The 21,085-nt window shown below is 51.5% G+C and overlaps 3 protein-coding genes across 6 annotated transcripts in view; 2 read left to right on the top strand and 1 right to left on the bottom strand.

Annotated features, from left to right (window-relative positions):
- The window catches only part of ST7L (suppression of tumorigenicity 7 like), a 35,534-nt gene extending 21,383 nt beyond the window's left edge, over nucleotides 1-14,151 (bottom strand). Inside the window, exons 1-4 of one of the 4 annotated variants that reach the window (XM_083812404.1) lie at nucleotides 14,005-14,151; nucleotides 13,757-13,871; nucleotides 13,136-13,193; nucleotides 986-1,255 (exon numbers count right to left, since the gene is read on the bottom strand). In XM_083812404.1, coding sequence (XP_083668530.1) covers nucleotides 986-995 — 10 coding nt within the window. In that variant the 5' untranslated portion in view covers nucleotides 996-1,255; nucleotides 13,136-13,193; nucleotides 13,757-13,871; nucleotides 14,005-14,151. Of the gene's footprint in view, nucleotides 1-985; nucleotides 1,256-13,135; nucleotides 13,194-13,756 lie in introns of all 4 variants that reach the window. The other 3 variants (XM_083812402.1, XM_083812403.1, XM_083812401.1) reach the window with 3 other exon arrangements.
- CAPZA1 (capping actin protein of muscle Z-line subunit alpha 1) lies at nucleotides 83-12,314 on the top strand. Its single transcript, XM_083812408.1, has 10 exons — nucleotides 83-358; nucleotides 5,207-5,270; nucleotides 5,517-5,568; nucleotides 6,390-6,453; nucleotides 7,741-7,947; nucleotides 8,364-8,443; nucleotides 8,880-8,958; nucleotides 9,439-9,510; nucleotides 10,129-10,191; nucleotides 10,769-12,314. The coding sequence occupies exons 1-10, from the start codon at nucleotides 320-322 to the stop codon at nucleotides 10,907-10,909; spliced, it is 861 nt and encodes a 286-aa protein (XP_083668534.1). The 5' UTR covers nucleotides 83-319; the 3' UTR covers nucleotides 10,910-12,314.
- Nucleotides 14,152-14,389: 238 nt separating the features above from the next.
- Nucleotides 14,390-21,002, top strand: MOV10 (Mov10 RNA helicase). Its single transcript, XM_083812396.1, is given in 24 exon segments — nucleotides 14,390-14,639; nucleotides 15,435-15,531; nucleotides 15,685-15,815; nucleotides 15,907-16,145; nucleotides 16,226-16,466; nucleotides 16,707-16,829; nucleotides 16,945-17,098; nucleotides 17,208-17,362; nucleotides 17,507-17,683; nucleotides 17,782-17,929; nucleotides 18,016-18,177; nucleotides 18,269-18,403; nucleotides 18,405-18,513; nucleotides 18,516-18,551; nucleotides 18,554-18,655; nucleotides 18,745-18,864; nucleotides 18,942-19,044; nucleotides 19,271-19,394; nucleotides 19,473-19,664; nucleotides 19,743-19,817; nucleotides 19,927-20,052; nucleotides 20,197-20,285; nucleotides 20,374-20,495; nucleotides 20,569-21,002. Coding segments are annotated over 23 exon segments (3,087 nt in total). The 5' UTR covers nucleotides 14,390-14,505; the 3' UTR covers nucleotides 20,489-20,495; nucleotides 20,569-21,002.
- Nucleotides 21,003-21,085: the final 83 nt, after the last annotated feature.

Raw genomic sequence — 21,085 nt, 5'->3', positions numbered from 1 at the left:
CCGGGGGACGCCGGGAGAAGGGCGGGGCGGGGCGGGGTCCGCCCTCGGGGCTCGGCGGTCACCAGCCGGGACCCCCCGCGCCTCGCGGCCCCGCTCCGGCGGCGGGCGGAGACCGCGGGCGGAGACCCCGCGCCCCGCCAGCCCCGGGCCGGCCCTCACCGCCTTCCCCCCACAAGGCCCGTCCCGCCCGCCCCTAAGATGGCCGCCCCGCGACGTCTGCCCGCAGCCAAGATGGCGCCGGCCGCGCTTCCTGCCCGGCGCCCAGCCTCAGCGCCCGGCATGCTCCGCGCGGCGCCGGGCCGGGCCCAGAGGTGCCGAGATGGCGGACCTGGAGGAGCGGGTGTCGGACGACGAGAAGGTGGGGGGGCTGCGCCGGGCCGGGCCGGGCCGGGCCGCAACGGGACCGGGGGAAGGCCGGGGGGCGCCGCAGCGGGGCGGGGGCCGCAGCCCCGGTGCCGCCGTGACAGGGCGGCGCAGGCCGCCCGCCCCCGAGCGTGGCGCCCTCACGGCGGGGCTGTGCCGCTCAAGGGAGTCCCGAGCGGGGCGTGGGGGGGGGGGGGGGGGGGGGAACGGGACGGGTCGTGCCTCCCGCTCCTGGCGGCGCACGGGCAGCCCCGAGCTGCCACAAAGAACGGGGCAGCCTCCTCCGAAGCGGGGAGCACCGACGGGCGGTAGCTGAAGGCAGAGCTGCCGCCTTCCCTTCCCTGCGCCGTGCAGATGGGCTCGTTTCGTTTCTTAAAATCCTGCGGGGCGTCGAGGCTTGGGGATCTTCAAAGATCTGGGAGTTTGGAGCCGGCTTTAATTTCTCTCTTAAACTGCCGCTTTCAGTTTCATTATGGCGACATTAGTTGTGACAGAGAACCTCAGAGGTCCCCTTCGGCTGTTAACGTTTTAGACCATTGTTTGAAATAAGTATTCCAGAGCAGAACGTGTAGTCATCAGTACGCTATTGAAATCTATCCGATATAGTATAAAAATCTTTAACCTGTTGGCATTTGGCTGAAATTTCATTTGAACTGCTGCAATGGAAACCATCGCTTCATTGCGCCTTCTTTCAAAGCACTTTCAGGGAAGACGCATCCTGCAGGAGGCCCTTTAGGACTACGTGTGTCCAGATATTTTATTTGTCAAAGCAGCTGGGATTTCACTTGAAATTGGGCCCTGTGTTCTACTTCATGTCCTGGCTCAGGCAACCTGGCATCAATTTAAAGTAGCTCCATGCCTGGCACAGGTAGAAAGCGAGGTTGTGAGGATTCTGAAAAAGAAACATGCAGTAAAGATTCATTATAGTATCCATTTTATAACCACTCAGGAAACAACAAAGAAAATCAAACAAAAGAGCAATAAAGTTAATTCCTCCCCTCACACCTCTCACCCCTATAAACCTCACTGCTTTATTCTCTGTAGGTGCATTTTAGGAAAGCTAGGGGTTCATTAGTTTAAACCTTACTGCGGTGTGTCCTGTTGTCTGTTTTCTGCTGCCATTTTACCAGTTTAAACTAGTAGTTGAGCAGCTTCCCTGTCAGCTACTTTCCCCATTTTAGAAAAAGGAAGTTAGTTTTGCTAGCTTACTGCAGAGCTACCTGAAATGGTAATGATGGCCAGGAAGTAGGTCAGTTTACAGAAAGTCTTTTTGTGCTTCTGCAAACGAACATCCTGTCGCTGTGCTGACACCACTTTGAAACAAATCAACTCTAAAAATGACAAGTAACAGCAACTCAAATGCTTGACATTTAGGATTAAGTACTTCACAGTCTGCTTCCTGCACTCCAGTCCTGATTTCAGTAGTTTGATTTAAGTACTTTATATTTTATTGCTTCACAGGAGAGTCGGTGCACAGGATGCTCTAAAAGAGTGAACAGTTTTCACGTGCAGTGGTTGCTGTTTGTTCATGGCTGGTTCTGTGAGGACATTTGATCGAAAGGCAGAGCCCCCTTTGTGTTCTGCTCATCCTTTGAGGTGGAAGGCTAAAACTCCTGCAATATTTTTTTGTTCTCATGCTCCCTTCCCCAAGGATATGTCTATCAGAAACTATCAACCTAAAAGTCAACCTGTTAAAGCCCCTGTCCCTTTTATGAAGGTTCCACGTACAGCACAATTCTGCAGCCACATCATTGTTGCTTTAGTGCATAGTGTCATTTTTCATGGCTTTTAGGGGCCTTGGTTTTCCATATGTTGATTTAAACACCTTATAAAAAGTAATCTGTTCATCTGGAGAGTTAATTCACAGTGCATGGTCTAGTCCAGTCCTCCCCCGAAATGGATCTTGGCATGGAGTGGGTATCTGTAAATGCTTTAGCGCAGTCTGATACGCCTCTATTAATGCTTACATTTGCACTTTCTCAGAAAAGCACATGGTATAATGTCAAGTCTTTCAGGGCTGTCTCTCAGTGAAGTCCACAGAGGATAGAAAGCAAAAGCATCCTTCTTAATTACTGCTGTTAACTTCATCACCATCTGAGCTTTCAATAGTGAAATCTAAAAAGGTTATGTAACCAATAAGTCCTAACTCCAGTCCTTTAAATCGTGAAAATTCTCACACAATAAGTAGTACATTTTTAGGATTGCTGTATGCTTACCAACCTTATCTAAAAGCAGATAATCAGGAGAAAATGGCTTTACGTTTTGTATATTTCCACATGAACTACACAAGTCACTGACAAGTTGAAAAAATTCAGTACATTTTTTTTTCCACTCATACTGCAGAATTATTTCAGGCATAAAGAACATGCTGTGTTGTTTGTTGTTTGTTTTTTTAAATATATGCTAATTTGGAAATCGATCTATTTTTATCTGCAGCTCTGCCCAGTAAGGACAGAGTTGTTACTTGATACTGCTTCGATAAGGCAATATACCCTTTGTTTGGACAGGTGTGTATTTCCTTTCATGGCTTACTTTAAATCATCACAATCATCATAAGTGATACAACTTTTTCTAATTAAAAACGTGGAAGACTTGAAGCAGCAATTTTTTTCCAGCTGTGGCAGTAATTCAGATGAAATAGTTGAATATATACATAAATCTTTGTTTTACTGCTCAAATGGAAAGTAGGAAAGTAATCAGAGTTTTAGCAAACGTTCTGTAGTCATCTTCAATAAGCATCTAGTTGAGCAAGAAGGCCTCTTACACAGCCTTGTTAGCTGTGCTTGGAAGAAAAATGACATTTTTATCCTTCTAAGGTAAAGATCCAGTTTTGTGACATTTCCTGTTTCAAGTCTTGTCCAAGAAGATTTTATTCCCTTCTGTCTTGTAAAAACCATTAAAGATTTGGTTATAAAAACAAACTCTTACCAGTTTCAACGGAATCAAACAAAGGCCACCTAAACCCTAATAATCCAAGACAAGTATATTGGATTTCAGAATACAATGAAGGCTTTTCTTTTTTTTAAAGAAAAATTTAAAAAACTTTACTTTTGCTTTTACAGCTTCAAAGTTTACAGATAGTCAGGTATTTTCCTGCCAGCTGGACTTTTCACTTACTGATTGTATCAATTCCAATTCCAGATGCCTTAATTCTTTCACTAGTGACAGCTCATGGCTAGACTATGGTACAGTTTCCAATAAAATGCTATTTCAAGATAAGGGAAGGAGTAACATGCCAAAGAAGAAGGGTACCAAGTAATCCTCAAGAGAACACATGCCAGAAATGCTGGCACACTACAGGAAGTAGTTCTCAGTTCTTTTTCTTACCCAGAGACTCCAAACAGGCAGTAGCTCTTGAAGAAAGTACAGCATGGCTTTGATAAAAAGAAACCAGCATGTTCTGAAAGAAAGCCCTGGCCAGTTCCAAATTCAGCACGTTTTTGATAAGCCAGCGTGCGTTTTAACAAGCTTTCCACTGTTTCCTAATAGGTTTAAGGTCTAAAAGTTTGAGTATGTCCACTCGATGTTTTTGCACAGGACACATGATGCAGATGAAGAGCAGGTCCCTAAAAAGGGGCCTACAAGAAAGCAGGAGAGGGGCTCTGCCGGGGAGTGTGGTGATAGGAGAGGGAGTAACGGTTTCAGACTAAAAGAGGGTAGGTTCAGATTAGGATATTAGGAAGAAATTCTTCACTCAGAGCGTGGTGAGGCACTGGAATGGGTTGCCCAGAGAAGTTGTAGACGCCCCCCCATCTCTGGAAGTGCTCAAGGCCAGGTTGGATGGGGCTTTGAGGAACCTGGTCTGGTGGGAGATGTCCCTGCCCAGGGCAGGGTGGAATTAGATGGTCTCTAAGGTCCCTTCCAACCCAAAGCATTCTATGGTTCTGTTTCTATAATCAATATACATACAGATATGCTTAAACACAACATTGCAAGGCTTGGAGAGGTACTTAAGGATGTAGCAAGAACAGGGTTGGTTTACCTTTCCTAGCCTTGTATTCCCAAGGTTTATAATACTGCACTTGCCTTTGGAGAGGGATTCCACCTGCAAAGTTTCTTTATGGTTGCTAACATCTAAGCTGTAGCTTGTGCTCTCTGCAGTACAAGAATACTTCAGATGAGCCAAAGGATCCTGCACTGGGTGTTTGTTGTACCACAGGAGATATTTAGAATGACAGAATAAACAGATCCACATAGAATCCAATGGCAGTTGATGTAATTGGTTTACTGCTCAGTTTATAGAGGGATCAACCTCTCATCCTCCACCCATTGTTTGCTGTGAGTCAGTGGCATCTCCTTCAGCCAGCTGTAAGCAGCAAACGCGTTGCATCACAGGGAGTCAACAAGTCTTGCAGTGTGTCAGACACACCTTAGCGGTGTGATCACGCTGTAGGTTGCCGTCTAGTTAAAGCATCAGTTTTACTGCAGTGGTTTCTTATTCTTTATATGTGTTGGCATTTAGGTTCCTGATTACTAGCAAAGACCAGGAAAAAATGTTTAGAAACGTCACCAAGAGTGGGCAGCCAGCATTTATATTCTTTAAAAAAAAATTAAAAAGACACAGCTACGAAGGTTGAATAGTTCCCATTCTAACAGGTGCCCACGTGGAGTTTGGTGTTCTTGCTGAGTACATTTGGGGTTTCTTTGCACTGAAAAAAAAGGGCTAGGCTTATGAGAATGATGATTTCTACTTGGAAGAGACATCTAGATTTCTCCCTAAACATGGGGCTTGTTATTACTGTCAGATTTGGGTTTGTTGGTGAATTGCTTCAGTGTAGGTTGCAGTATGTATGAATTCAGTAAACGATCTTTTGTCTTTAATTACTTCTCTGCATCATTGTAGGTGCGTATAGCTGCAAAATTCATCACTCATGCACCCCCTGGAGAATTCAATGAAGTATTCAATGGTAAGTAAATGAAGAAAAACGATCAGTAGCATTTTCTTCACATTTCATCTATGAGAGTCTATGGTTATGTCATTATATGTTGTTTTTAAGGTCAGGTAGAAGTAAGGGAAAAGCATGCACTCATTCTGTGACTACTTATGCTTGATGAAATGATTTTAATCATTCATGTTTTTGTACAGTTGAAAATGAAATAAAGAAACATTTGATCAAAACCAACAACCTATCTGAACAACCTTTTTTCTCCAGATGTCCGGTTACTGCTCAACAATGACAATCTTCTCAGGGAAGGAGCAGCACAGTAAGTATTAATGTTTCAGACATAAAATGTGTGCTTCTCTATGGTGATTGAGTTACAACCATGATTCTGTGACAAAGCAAGCCATTTGTTCTATTGAGAGCAGTCTGCTGTAGTTCGTTATCCCCCAACAATATATATAACAAAAGGCATGGCTGATTCTTTTTAAAAGGCTTAAATTGGAATTTGTGGTGTAGAGGCCATATGAAACTGACAGGAAGGCAATCTGCCAAAAAGCGTAATTCTGCAGCAGCAGGAATGTCTGATCTTGTTGAAGCATGGTTTGTTAAGCAAGTGAAGCCTGAAATACTGAGTAGTCCTTAGCAAGAGCTTAAACTGCCCTCAAAAAATACTTTCAGAATATCTTGTTTACTTGTGCAGTCTCATCAGGTGTCTCAAGGTTATGCATACAAGCCTTTTGATGCTAAGGTTTTACCTTGAGCTGTAAGATCAGTGAGCAGGTCTTGACAGAAGAAAATTTGCTGTAAATATTAGTCTACTCATATTTGTTTACCTTACTGCTAAATTTTAGCTGGTGTGTTCCTGTTTTGCATTGGCTTGCTCATTATCCCTCAGGCTGCCTGCTGTTCTACTTTTGAACTCTGTACTTTCATGGTCATCACTAAATAAATCTGACTTTAGACCGGGTGTTTTTGTAGCTATCATCAATAAAAGGTATTGAAAAATCCTTTAAGAGTGCTAGTGTGTATTATTTGCAAGTTTAAGTTGAAATTTTCTGTAGTATAAATCACACCACGTACTTATCCCTGAGTGAAAATAAATGTGAATGTACAGCTAAAGTTCATGCTCTTAATTCTTAACAGTGCATTTGCACAGTACAACATGGATCAGTTCACTCCTGTGAAGATAGAAGGGTATGATGACCAGGTAAGGGAAAGCTTTACACTGAATGTTTGTATTACTGCACTATACAGAAGGAATAAATGTGTTGTTTCATCAATATCTTTACGATTTTCGTGCTACCTGCAAATCATCTTTCCTCCTTCCACTAGATCATCCTCACGTTACCAAGTTTTTGTTCTTGTATGAGAGGCATAGGTGAAATGTTCCCTTAAAGCATTGTCTGTTACTACCTGGTAACTAATTCATTGCTAAGTAGAGCCCCACACCAAAGTCACTGCAATTCCAGTTCAAGTATGATTGATTAAAGATTGTTACTACATGCTCACAGTTCCTACTGTGATTCAGTAGTGGATTCTTAGTAGTATTTATGCTATGGTCTGCATTTTAATCCATCCCCAGTTACCTAAAAAAAAATCATTGTATCTTAGAATATATCAGTGTATTATTGCCCAATCCATGTCAGCAAAGCTTTTCCCTTTTATAGTGCTTCTTATAAAAAGACTAGGGAACATTGTCTCTTCTAGAATGGCCCAAGCTTTTAGTTTTAACATCTCGATGCCTACACACTGAAGTAGGACTTTTTACAGGATTATTTTTTTTTGAGAGCAAGAAGTAAGTACTACAGAAGATAGAAAGCTGGCTTGACCATCTGTTCTATTCTGAGCCAAGTACTGACCTAGCTTTCCTGGTGTCCCAGATATGTTCATGGGAGGCAGATATTTTAAGAGGGCTGTCCATAGAAATAGCTTTGACAAGAGGAAGCTACTGTACAACCTGCAAAGTGAGCCAATGTTTGGGAAACCAGAGAAATGGGATGAATAAGACAAAGGAGAAAGAAGTTACTGTGCTGCTTTGCTGTCTGTTTACTTTAGTTTGTATGCATCAGAAGTAGCCACATCTACCTCCCCTCCTCAGCTGGAAAGAGATCTAGTACAACATGGAACATGACAATAAACAGTCAATTCCAGAGAAAAATTCTTAGTTTCTTTCAGATATGGGGAAGAAAAACAAAATTTTAAAAACAAGACCACTTGTTTGTATTGTAAGGTGCCCAACTTTAAGCTAAGTGTATGTGTTACTGTAATACAGTCATTTCTGGGACAGAAGACTAGTGCAATATTAACTGCAAAGAGCAGACAGCTCACAGCCTCACCACAACTACTCTTAGTTGAAATTATTACTGAAAATCCATGTTTCTTTGTGATTTTGTAGTTTAATGACCATCCATTGAGACATGGATAACTATTCAAATAGACAAAACACATTTATAGCAGCATAAGAATGTATTAATTTCAATTTCTTATTTTACAGGTGTTAATCACAGAACATGGTGATGTGGGCAACGGCAGATTTTTAGACCCAAGAAACAAAATCTCTTTTAAGTTTGATCATTTAAGGAAAGAAGCAAGTGATCCCCAGCCTGAAGACACAGAATCAGCTTTAAAACAATGGAGAGATGCCTGCGACAATGCATTGAGAGCTTATGTGAAAGATCATTACCCAAATGGCTTCTGTACTGTTGAGTATCCGTCTTGTTTTGTTGAAAATTCTTAGCTCGGTGTCACTCAGTACTTTGAGTGGACTTGCTGCTAAGCAGTGTTGTTTGAATTCTCCATCCTCACTAGTGTTTTCGCTAACTTTAGAACAACAAATTTCAAAAAGGGTGCAAATATCTTGGTATGCACATAGTGGTAGAGATTTATTAGACCACCTTGTTCATATTTATGACTGCCAAACACCTTTACACCTGCCATTAAGGTAACGGAGGCATTATTTGCACATGATTGCAAGTGGAGGTGCTGGACAATGTAACTAGTGGTTAACATTCCCAGTGGGATACCACAATGCGAAACCTCCACAGTGCTACCAAGAACAGAAATTGCAAGTGGTTTTCTTCAGCTCTTGTGCCATTTTAACTCTTTTTCTGAATGCAGGTTTATGGTAAATCTATAGATGGACAGCAGACAATTATTGCCTGTATTGAGAGCCACCAGTTCCAGCCCAAAAATTTCTGGTAAGGCTACTTAAACAGTGCATTTTCTTCCTTTACTAGTCCTCAAACAAACCCTTCCTCTATCTCTACTGGGGGTCTGAAGGGCAAGTAGCCTTGGGCTTCCCCAGGAGCTCTGATTCTCATCCTTTAGTCTATTTTCCTTGCAAGCCCTTTGGCACTTCCCTAAAGCTTTCAGTGAGGCTCAGTGACCTACCTAGAGAAAAATATATTAGCAGAGCTGAATAGACACCCCCTTATGTATTCCAAAGCATGAGTGCATTGGAGCCAGCCTGTAATGAAGCTGCACTGTGGCAAGCTGGGCTTCAGAAATGGAATTCAGTGGCATATAAGGCACTTCAATACTGATCACAAGATAGCAGGAATAAATTGCTCATTAATGTGGCTCTTTTTTGTTAGCACTTACTGGAAATAGTTTACATGCTTTGATTGTTCTTAGGAACGGTCGTTGGAGATCAGAATGGAAGTTTACCATCACACCACCAACAGCTCAGGTGGCTGCAGTGCTCAAGATCCAGGTGAGCTGCATTGTCTGGAAATAACAGGAGAGGCTGCTTGCCTTACACTAATGCATGTGACTCAAAACGAGATGCTGAAATACAGCAGAGATGTCCTTCTGGAGTCAAGATACTATTAAGCTAACAATTCAGGAAATTAATTCTTAAAACTTCAGCGTTTTGGGCATTGCTTACAACCTGGCCTGTGGCTTATTATATAGCATTACCCTATATGCCTCCAAGTCTGCTTGACTTTGTACGGCTAAAACCTATTCCATGAATTCTTTTATAATTGCTCTTATTTCAACTCTAGGCGTTTACTTCATTAACATAATCTTGAACAGTCTTGACAAAGAATGAAACCTTCCTGCTTTTAGTCTCCACGTAAGCAGAGAAGACTGGCACAACAAAGCTGTTGTGCCATTCTGGTAGCATTTGGGGGCTCTAGGGATTACAAAACGAGTGTTAATGATAACCTGCATTTTGTCTGTCTTTGTTTAGGTTCATTATTATGAAGATGGTAATGTTCAACTGGTTAGTCATAAAGATATCCAGGACTCTGTACAGGTTTCAGTAAGTATGCCAAAATAATTTTTAATGATAAAGCACCTATTTTGTTTCTTGAATATCTCATGAATTATACCCTTGTATGACTACATTCCATTGACTTTAATGTAATTTTAGAGTGCCTAGTCAGTGTAGTTGTAGTGTTTATTGTTGCATGGAAAACCCAGATTCTTAATTGCTTAAAAGAAGTCTATTTAAAAAGTGTAATCTCCATTGAACAGCTTATCTTATGAGTGTCAGTTAAAGATGGCAGAATACGCCCTTTTATATACATCCTAGAGAATTGAGACATAAAAGCAGTATACTAAAGGAAAATAAGTAGTCCTGTAGTACAGTAGAGGGAGCAATCGTCATAAAATCCCTAATCTGTACCATGAAGGCCTACTTCCCTTTTGCTCACTAGGGTGCAGTCCTGTTTCAGTTTGGAACACAAGCTTAAGCTACTATCTTGAACTCCATGGAGATGTGTAGTGAGTGGAAGGAACCCAGCTACAAATAGCAGCTGCCACCTCACATTATCCATTTCATCTATACTGTCTGTTATTTGAGAAATCCATTGCATTAGAAATCCATTGCATATAAGTTATTTTTGAACATATAAATATCTGTTTTTCCCCTTTGTAGAGTGATGTCCAGACAGCTAAGGAATTTATTAAGATAATAGAAAACGCAGAAAATGAGTATCAGGTAAGATCAGTAGTTAAATAAATGCAATTGAATCATATCAATTTCCATTTACAGTTAAAGGAAGTACAAAAAATTGACCTCTAATTCTGTTTCTGACTTACCGTGACTGTTATCTGTTCTTATCTGTTACTAAGAATTACTTTGAAAAGGACATTAGTATTTGTTGACAGAATCTAGTTGTAAAACTATGTGTAATTAAAATAACTATACAGCAAAATTGATTATTAAAGGGTTACAAACGATGCCTGGAACAAGCATGGAAGGGGAGTGGACAAGTCTAATAGTTTTCCTGACAGGTAAAAATAGTGAAAAGGAAATGCATGAAAGCTTTTTATGTTATCCCAGCCTGTGTGCAAGAAGCAGATGTGATACAGATAGTTCAGAAACACCTGTGAGTGTAGCAATGTCTCCTTAGGAGAGTTTCATAGAATCCCCTTGCTTGCACACACACTGGTGACAGCATTAACTAGTCAGTAGCATGCCTTCCCCTTGTAGAAGGGGTTTTGTGGTTTTAACAGAGTCACTTTTCCAGAGTATGTTTTTACTACTATAACTGAGTCTACTTTTGCCATTGCAGACAGCAATCAGCGAGAACTACCAGACTATGTCAGACACCACTTTCAAAGCCTTACGCCGGCAGCTACCTGTCACCCGCACCAAGATAGACTGGAACAAAATTCTCAGCTACAAGATTGGCAAAGAAATGCAGAATGCTTAATGTGGAAATAAGGAGATTTATGAAACGTTTGTGTGCAAAAAACAAATGTGGTCCTATGCCAAGTAGATGGTTCCTAAACCAGTGCAGCATTTTTCTAGGGCTTTCAAAGTTAACAGGTTTTCTAGCCTCAGAGAAAACTGTGGAACAAATAGCGTTGTCTTTGTGTTTTGTGTTTCCTGCCGCATAAACTTCCTATTGTGACTGCATATACTGATAGGTTGTTTTAATTAAACCACATTCATGGTTCAGAAGCATAGCTGTTTTCAATCACTAATTGTACTGGTTGGAAAACTTCCTAGCTGGAAAAGCCCTACTATAAATACAGCTGAGGGTGCAGAGCATTTCCTTCACCTGTATACAGCACTCCAGGTACTCCAGTAAGTTTGTCAAATCTGCCAACAGCTCAAGGCGCTATGCTGCAAGATATAGTAATGCAAGAGACAGTAAGTGCTCCTATGTATCCTTACTGCTGACCTCCACAAAGCAAACAGCCTGTAGGCTTAGATTTTACTATACAAAATGAGTTTACAAAATCCATTACGGAAATCCCTACAAAGCCAGCTCTTCCAAGGTCTCTTTTTAATCTGAAGATTTGAGCCACGTTCTCTGAAAGTGAACGTTTTTGCTCTTCTTTCCCTCATGTATGTACGGTTATCGGACATCTGCATTTTTACAGGCTGCAAGCGTCTGTGTTGGATCACTGCTGATCCATGTAGACTGGATGAAGATTAAAATGCAAATGTCTACAGAATAATAGGTGTGTTGCGCTTTAATGCTTTGTGGCAGGTTCATAGAATTTGTATCACAGGTGTATGGATGGATAGTGTACAAAATAAATAAACTTGCACCAAAGTGAGAGAAATAACCTTTCCATTTTGTCTCTATTGTGGCCAGTTTCTTGTCATACTTAATGGGAGATTCTGGAATTAATCACTTCATTGCTCTTTAACTGCTTGCTCTATGTTACTTTGTTTTTCTGTAAAAATCAAAAATAGCGGTCCTATCAGTTTCTCTTAAGGGGAGGTCGAAGAGGCACGTGTGTGCTTTCCTCAATTTAAACTTGGAAAGTTGATTCGTTGCAAAATGAAACCCCTTTGGTTAATTCACTTTTCTTTGTTTACACTTGGTTATCACTGGGCCTTTTTGCAGGTTCTGTTTTTTAAACTGGTTAGTGTCTTCCTATTTTTTAGTACACAAAGAAAGGGGTTGAGAAGATAGGGATGTAACTGCCTGTGCATTTTGCTTGAGGTTTTGCACAGTAATGCCACAAAATAAGTGTCTACCCTTTGTGAGAAATTTTGTCAAAATAAAATATATTTGTATTTGCTGTTGAGACTGACCTTTCATCCTACAGGCATCCTCTGTATAGTCTAGTAGAAATACACGGGTCTTTGTTTTAAAGCCATTTGTGTCTGTTCTTTCCTGGTCTCACTTCTGTTAATGCCTGGTGAAGGCAGAAGTGCAGGTGGCAAGCTAAAAGCAGCGATGGGGGTGTTTGCAAACCTTCAGGTGCTCACATCCTAGTATGCAGACCTGGGAACTGGGGGTCTAAGACCTTTTAGGTTGAAAGAAAAATAATCATACTGCTCTAATGAAGCACTTCACCTTGGTAAAACATAAGTGTTTTTTTGCTAATCACCTGGGTCTTGTTGTAACACCTACTAGCCTCTTACACTCCACTTTTGAAACTCATTGCTGGATACATGCATATATAACATACGGGGAATAGTACAGTTGGAAGGGATCTTCAGAGATCATCTAGTCCATACATCCTATGTCACTTGCATTGGACAAAGCAAGACTGCCTTAGTGCTAGGAGCTTTTGTCCTCTGCTCAGTTTGCATGCAGCTGTGCTAAGAGCTACTCAAGGACAGCACTTCTATCACCAGCATTTGTAGCAACTGTTTCCTCCCTGCAGCTTGGAGGAGATGAAAGGTGTGGATAAGTGCCTAAGGTGCTGTGGTCTGTGGCCCCATCCAGGCAAGCACTGCAGGAATTCCAGCAATGCGAAGCTGGGGGTTAGGGGGGGGCTGAGATAAGGCTGTGCACTCAGCAGAGCTTTTATCTACCAGCACAGCCTGTCTCAAGGCTAGTCTTTTACTGATCCTAGTTTGTTAAATTGTAAGTTCACCCCCACTCATTCCAGTGTTAAGACAATTTTTATCTCTCTGCCCTTCTCAAACTTCAGCTAGCCAACTTCCAGGGCCAACTCATTCCCCCACCTACCTCCTCACCCTTCTCCGCAGCAGACTCAGCCGTCCCCGTCTCAGCTACCTCCCAGCTCCTTGGAGAAACAAAATTCAGCACTGCAACTCACTGTGACCGAGCCACCAAGCAATTGTCAGCAGTGACACACTCTAATCTTTAGAGCTGTTAGCTGTTCTCAGGCCCAGAGGTTTCAGATGAGCCCAAGGCCAGCTAGAGACCGACTTCTCCGGGCTCACTGTTCAAGCGTACACCAGTCAGGGCCTGATCCCAGGCTGGGCACAGCGAGCAGGCACTGCAGCTCGACCGAGCCAGGGCAGCTGAGCGCAGCGCAGCACGGAGCATCCCTGCCAGCCCCAGGGCTACCTTGCAGCCCCCCAAGGAAAGAGCTTTCCTAGCTATTTGTGATCTCAAAGCTTAAAGTTCCAGGATTCTGCCAGCAAAAAGTGACAAAAGGGCTTACGAGCAACTTCTCCAAGTGACATCCATGTTTTTGAAGCCTCAGCGCCCTCCCACAGCCTGTGTGGGAGCCCTACCCCATCACACTCCAGCAGCCGCCTCCGCAGCGTGCCATATCAGCAGCAGTGCTTGAGTCAGAAAGCCACTTGCCCAGACCTAAGGAGGTGAAAATAGCAGACTTACCCCGGCATCCTTTGGCCACAGACAGCACGAGCAGCACCGCGAGCAGTCCCAAGGCCTGAGCTGTTTTACCAAAGCAAGCCAAGGATCCCCATCCTTAACTAGGCAGGCTGGAGAGCTACAGCACGAGAAATCAGAGGCAGAGCCAAACACAGAACCCAGCCAGTGCTGCTGCTGCCCTATTTATAGAGCAGCCGCGGGAGCCCTGGGAGCTCTCACCCCCCATCATTGGCTCGAGCAATGCCACACACCTGGGCTCCGGCTGCTCCTGCCCTGGGAGCCCTGACAGCGGCACCGGCTGCCACCCCCCCTGCCCGCCGGGGCATCCGCACCGCTGGGAGCGGCCGGCCCGGACCCGGCAGCGCCGCTCCCCGGCCCCTGCCCCCGGTCCCGGCGTCTGCGGCGGGGGCCGAGCCCCGCGGCCCCCCCCCCCCCCCCCCCCCGCTCCCGCTGCGGCCCCGGGGCCGGGCGGGGGATGCGGGGCCCGCGGTGCGGCCCCGGAGTCGGGGCCGGGGTCGGGGTCGGGTCAGGGCCCGGGGGGCGGCGGAGCGGCCCCGGGCGGGGGCAGCGCCCCCACGGCCCGGCCCCGGCCCCGGCCCCGGCCCCGGCCCCGGCCCCGGGCGGGCGGGCCCGCGAGGCGCTCGGCCCCTTTCGCTTTCGTTTCTCCCCGCGGAGCCAGCCCCCGCCCGGCACGTCCCGGCTAGGCACGGCACGTCCCGGCTCGGCACGGCTCGGCTCGGCTCGGCTCGGCCATGCCGCGGTTCAGCGTGGCGGAGGCGAAGCGGTGCGGGGAGCAGTTCGTGCAGTTCCTGCGGGACACGGGCCGGGAGCAGGAGAGCCGCCGGGACGCGCTGCGCACCATCTACGGCGGCGAGTTCCGCGCCAGGTGAGCAGCGGGGCCCCCCGGGGGCTCGCCTCGTCCCCCCCGCCCCGGGCCGGACGGAGCCCCGAGCGCTACCGAGCCCCCGGGGGGGACGCTCCCGGAGCCAGAAAGCCCAAAGCGCCGGGGCCCGGCTCCGGGAGCAACCGGGGCGGCTCTGCCGGGCGGCCGCTCCCCCCGGGCACGGCAGGGGCCGCTCCGGACACCGGCCCCGTGGCCCCGCGCCCCTCCGCCTCCCCTCAGCCGTGCCGGGACGATCCCGGCCGCAGGGACCCCCAGCAGCCCCCCCCGAGCGCGGCCGGGGCACCGCCGCCCGCACGCCCCCTCCTCGCCCGCTGGCCCCGGTCCCGCCGGCCCCGGGGCGACGTCCCCGCCGTTACCCAGCGGCACAGCCGGGCCCGGCCGGGGCTCAGCTGGAGGCGCGCTGCGCTGCGGGAGGAGCTGCGGGGGGCACCGCAGCCTGGGAGCCCCCCCCCCCGGCCACGTAGGTGCCCCTGGGCAGCCCCGGCTGCCGAGGATCTGGGGACGGGGCCGCCCGTGCACCGACAGGGACGGCGGGGGCCAGGAAGCGGTGGCGTGGCACAGCACGGTGCTGCTGGAGCAGCCTGCAGGGATGGAGGATTTGCTACGTTTGTGGGGCCGGTGGAAAAGCCCCGGTCCTTTTCCCTTTCCCTCTGTCCCCCAGAGCAGAATGTCTGGGGTGAGGGGCCCGGCTTCACCCCCTTCCTCCCCGCACCTCCCAGCTCCCCAGTGCCCAGCCTTTATCCCCCCCACTGGAAACCTTCTCTCTTTTATGTGCAGGACTGACACAAAGATGCCCAGTTTCTCTTGCATCTTGTATGCCCTGAGGGTGACCCACCAGGCTCAGGTGCACGGCGAGTCTGTGCACTTCAAGAAGGTGAGGGAGGGCCTGGGCTGGGGCCGTGCAGCAGCTCCCGCAGCCCTAGGGACGGGCTCTGCAGGAGCCCCCAGCCCCCAGCCCCCAGCAGGACCCGGGCACGCACTGAGGGCCTGTGCCCAGCGCCACGCTGATGCTCGCTGCTCCTCGCAGGGGAAGAAGCGATTGGAGGTGGCAGACCAGTACCGCAGACCCAGAATGAATGTAAAGACATCTGCACCCGCTGCCTCAGGCCAGCAGCCCAGCTCCGGTCCGCAAGTGCCACTGAGCCGTGCCAAGAAGTGGTAGGACCCCCGGCACCCTGCCCGTGGCTGCCCAGGGGGACCTGGGTACCCCTGCCCCAGCCAGGGAAGCCTGACTCCACTCTTCCCATAGGGCCGAGTTCATCCGTGGGAAGCACGGGGTAGAGATCGTCTCAGAACATGACCGGGCCAACGGGCAAATCCGCTTCGATGTGACACGTGGCCAGCCCCGGACGGTCACCGTCCAGGTGAAGAACCAGGGCGCGGAGGCCGTGACGCTGCGTCGCTGCCAGCCTCTCCGCCGCATGCGGGAGTTCTCCTTCCTGGACGAGCAAGGAGCGACGCAGGGCCAGCCCCTGCTGCTGCATCCAGGTACAGCCCCAGCCCCTGCTCGGTGCACGGCCCCGGGAGGGGATGCAGGACGCCGGCCCCCAGCTCTCCCCTGCTCGCAGGTGGCACGTACCCCATCCAGGTGCGGTGCCTGACCAAGTACAATGGTTTCTTCCGTGCCGTGGTGGTGTTCGAGTTCACCAAGGAGCCGGGCGAGTCCTTCAGTATCGGGCGCTCCGTTGCTGCCATCGCTCAGAGCCAGCTGGCCAAGGAGCTGGGGCCCTCGTCATCCTTTGAGCCTTACCAGGCCAACCTCCAGCGCCCCGTCACGGTCATCACCGAGGAGGGTGTGCCCCCCAGCAGGTACGTGGTGGGGCTGCCTGCTGCCATCCCACACGGTGGGCCCTGGCTCTTCCCCTGGCTGGGGCAAGGCTCAGCTCATAGGGACCCGGCTTTCCAGCACCTGGGCTGTCTGTGATGGTGTTTCGTCCCCGGGCGGTAGCTGGGGACAGCGCTGGTGACTTGCCAGGGCCACGGGTGGTCACAGCCCTGGGAAGAACCCAGCCTGGCTGTCCCCACAGCACCGCTCTCTCCTCCACCCAGCTCCCTGAAAAACGAGCTGGAGAAAGAAATCCCACTGAGCACCTACCAGTACCCGAAGAGCCTCAAGGAGACAATCAAGCTCGGACCCAAGACCGACCCTGCCTCCAGCTGGGTTAAGATGCAGTGAGTGCTGATGGGCAGGGACAATGCCTCCCCGGACTGCGCATGTCCCCTCTGCTGCCCCTGCGTCCTACGGGGCCACGTGGGGCACGGTGACATCCCCTGCGCTGGCCCTCAGGTCACTGCTGGAGGCACCGCTGCAGGCTGGGAACTACCAGCAGAAGTTCCAGCTGCTGCTGCACCTGGAGGAGATCCAGATGGAGGTGGACATCCGCCGCTACGACATGCAGGAGGTGACCATGGTGCAGGACAGGGAGCTGCTGGTCCTTGACGTGAGTAGGGAGAGCTGCTGCGGCAGGAGGGGTCCGCCCGGCCGGGCAGCCCCAGGGGCTCGGGGTGGCCCTGGCAGCACGCTGGCATCACGCCGGCCATTTGGTGCAGGTGCCTGGCGTGGCTGAGAACCGCCCGTCCGTGCTGAGGGGTGACCACCTCTTCGTCAGCCTGAGCAGCGAGCGGGACAGCTCCCCGCTCATCCAGTACAAGGGCTACGTGCACGACGTGGAGCTGGAGAAGGTCAGGCTGGGCTTCTCCTCCAAGTGAGTGGTGTCCGTTCCCAGCTGGGCTGGAAGGGCCCCGGCAGCCCCGCTCGGCGCCAAAGGCCGGGCGTGGGTGGGGAAGGGCAGGGGAGGGAGGCCGTGGGGCAGCATCCCCTGCGCCCGGCTCACACCGCTCCTTCCCAGGCTAATGAAGAAGTTTGTGAATCAGCTGAAGTTCGACGTGACCTTCACCTTCAGCCGCCTGCCGCTGCAGGTCCAGCACCGGGCTGCAGCCCTGTCCATGCAGCATGGCTTGGCCAGCCTCCTCTTCCCCTCTGCCTCCTGCAACAAGTCTCTCTTCACAGGCACCTACCAGCCCCGGTGAGTCCCTGTGCCTGGGGCCAGCTGCCCCGTGGGGACAGGATGGGACGGGACGGGGGGGGACAGGGACCCAGCACGCTCAGCCTCGGCCTCCACAGCTGGTTCGACTGCAAGCTGCAGGCAAATGAGGAGCAGTGCAGAGCCGTGACACACATCGTGATGGGGATGTCCAGGCCGGCCCCATACCTCATCTTTGGGCCTCCTGGGACTGGCAAGACAGTCACCCTGGTGGAAGCCATCAAGCAGGTGAGCAGCCAGGGCCCAGGACCAGCTCACGGCATCGCTGCCAGCACTGTGGGGCTCAGCGCCTTCACCCCCTCCTCCCCATCTAGGTGTGGGCATGCTTCAAGGACGCCAGGATCTTGGCCTGTGCCCCTTCCAACAGCGCCGCTGACCTGCTGTGCCAGCGCCTCATCACGGACATCGCCCCCCGCTACATCTACAGGATCATGGCCAGCTCCAGGAGCTACCGGGAGGTGCCTGCAGAAATCAGGGTAGGTCCGTGTCCCTCTGCCCAGCACCCTCGTGGCATGGCCGGGCTGGCGGCCCCAAGGGAGGGGGCTCCCATCTAACACCCTGTTCCAGCCCTGCTGTAACTGGGACGACGAGCAGAACTGCTACGTGTACCCCAGCAAGGAGTTCCTGGGGCGCTACCGGATCATCATCACCACGCTGGTGACAGCGGGAAGGTCAGAGTTGCCACGACCGACTCCGGGGGCTGCCTCGTGCCTGGGCCGTGAGGGGCTTTCCTGCTGGGGTGCAACAGGGAAGGATGCGGGAGAGCGGGGCAGCCCCGGGGAGGGTGATGGCGAGGGGAGGAAGGCTGGCCAGGCAGGCAGAACCACTCACGCAGCCTCACGCTGCCTTTCCCCAGGCTGGCATCGGCCAACTTTCCCCCAGGGTATTTCTCCCACGTCTTCATTGATGAGTGTGGCCATGCGGTAGAGCCGGAGAGCGTGGTCGCTATCGCTGGTGAGTGGCTCCCGGGTCAGCATCACTGCCCCTGGGCTCCCCCCCCCGCTTCCCCACCCCGCAGCCAGCGCTGAGCTCCCTCTGCCCAGGCCTCCTGACTGCCATGGACCAGGAGACCAACCCCAACGGGGGGCAGCTGGTGCTGGCAGGAGACCCCCAGCAGCTGGGTCCCGTCCTGAGGTCGCCACTGGCCACGCAGCACGGCTTGGGTGAGCAAGGGCAGGGGTGGGAGCGATGCCGGTGCCTGAGCGGCACGGCGGGGAGCCACGGGTCTGGCTGTGCGCAGGCACCTCGCTGCTGGAGAGGCTGATGCTGCACAACGTGCTGTACGAGAAGTCAAGCGATGGCTACAACCCGCAGTTCGTCACCAAACTGCTCTGGAACTACAGGTGAGGACAGGGCGAGCGTGGGGCTGGGATGGGGCTGTCGCAGCGCACAGCTCTGTGCAGGATGCGTGCGTGCGCCCCGCACTCCAGCTCCCCTTCCCATGGGTGCCCCTGAGCCTCGCGGTGCCCCAGCCTGTGCAGGAGATGGGGCAAACCCCTGGCCCTGGCCACACAGTGCCTGGGGAGAGCATTAGGGCCACCCCCTGCACGCTTGTTCCACCTCTCCCAGGTCCCACGAGGCCATCCTCAGGATCCCCAACGAGCTCTTCTACGACAGCGAGCTGAAGGCCTGCGAGGGTGACGAGTTTGATATTCGCAACTTCTACTGTGCCTGGGAGGAGCTTCCAAAAAAAGTGAGGGGGCACCAGGGCAGGGGCTGGGAGGAGCCCCCGAGCTGCAGCCCAGCTGACCCCAACTCTCTGCGCCCCCAGGGCTTCCCCATCATCTTCCACGGGGTCTGCGGGGAAGACCAGAGAGAAGCCAAGAGCCCTTCTTTCTTCAATACGGCTGAGATCGAAATCCTGGTCCAATACCTCAAGAAGCTGCTGCAGAGCCAGGGCAAGCGGGGCTGCCCCACCATCTCGCCCAAGGAGATCGGCATCATCTCTCCCTACAGGAAGCAGGTGAGGGGCAGGCAGCAGCGGGGGGCGGTGCAGCCCCCCCCCAAGTGCTGCTGCAGTGTGACGCGTGCCTCCCTGCAGGTGGAGAAAATCCAGAAAGCCATCACCGTCCACGACGCCGTCCTGAAGGCGCTGCCGGACATCAGGAAGCTGAAGGTACAGAGGGGCCCAGCCCCCCCAAGTGCAGCTCAGCCTGGGGGGGCCCCGTGTGTGGCTGGGGGAGGCAGCGTCGCCCCAGCAGCCGCTCACCCCTCACCTGCCCCAGGTGGGCTCCGTGGAGGAGTTCCAGGGCCAGGAGCGCCGTGTCATCCTCATCTCCACCGTGCGCAGCTGCAGTGAGTACTTCCAACTCGACCAGACCTTCAAGCTGGGCTTCCTCAAGAACCCCAAGGTACGGCGCTCCCCGAGCAGCCCCCTCGGCTCCCCGCTGCCTGCGGCCAGGCGGAGCTGCTGCAGGTGCAGGACGTGGCCCTGGAGCCCGGTACCGGGAGGTGCTGCTGCAGGGTGAAGCCCTCGCTCTTGTTCCCTTGTCCAGAGACTCAACGTGGCCATCACCAGGGCCAAGGCTCTGTTAATAGTGGTGGGCAACCCGGCTGTCCTCAGCAAGGACCCCCACTGGCACAGGTGAGCCTCGCCCGGCTGCCCCCTGCCACCGCTGCTCAGGGCCGGGGCAGGGCGCGTGGCCGTGCTCACCCCTTGCTGTGCCCACCAGGTTCCTCAGGTACTGCAAGGAGGAGGGCGGCTACACAGGTTACCCCTACGAGGAGGAGACCCCCGAGGAGGACAGCCTCGCGGCCCACCTCAACTCTCTGCACCTCAGCACTTAGCAGCCAGGTAACCCCGGGCTCCACGCGGGCCCTCCTTCAGGAGCTGCCCCACGCTCCTGACCCGTGGGTCTTCCCCGCAGGAAACCCCCCTCAGCAGGAACAGCCCCGCGGAGCTCCAGCAACCCTGACCTCACCCCTGGCTGCAGCAGCCTCCTCCTCCCCCCGCACCGTGTCCCCTGGCACCCCCCGGGTACCCCCCGGCCACCCCCCGCATCCCTGCGGAGCCGAGCGCTGGGCCAGAGCCCAGGCTGTGCGCTGGGGACGGGGCCTGCCCGGGGTCCCTGTGGCAGGGGAGAGGTGACTGTGGCTGCCAGCCGCGAGCCTGACCCAGACCACAGGGCAGAGACCCCCCCCCCCCCAGCAGCGTGGGACCATGGACCAATTTTGTTTTAATCAGTTTTTGATACAGCCAAAGAAAACCAATTGCCTTTGACTGCTCTCACCTGGCCCCCAAGCTGGGTGGTGTGCAGACACACACAACTTTCTTTCCCCGAATAAACATTTAGAGAAAACAGAGTGTTGGTGTCGAGTCCTGGGGCCTGCCTGGGGGGGCACAAGGGGCACGGACTGGGGCCAGTAAGGACAGCCCGAAGGAAG

Source organism: Anser anser, assembly GCF_964211835.1.
Source record: "Anser anser genome assembly, chromosome: 27".
NCBI classification, from domain to species: Eukaryota; Metazoa; Chordata; class Aves; order Anseriformes; family Anatidae; genus Anser; species Anser anser.
Note: the sequence above shows the minus strand (reverse complement) of the source record. Positions and strands in the feature narration are given on the sequence as shown.

Bases quoted from the DNA above. Each gene is read 5' to 3' on its own strand.
- CAPZA1 (XM_083812408.1), top strand. From the start codon at position 320: ATGGCGGACCTGGAGGAGCGGGTGTCGGACGACGAGAAG. The intron at 359-5,206 runs GTGGGGGGGCTG...GCATCATTGTAG, and splicing joins GGGTGTCGGACGACGAGAAG to GTGCGTATAGCTGCAAAATT. The intron at 7,948-8,363 runs GTTGAGTATCCG...TTCTGAATGCAG, and splicing joins ACCCAAATGGCTTCTGTACT to GTTTATGGTAAATCTATAGA.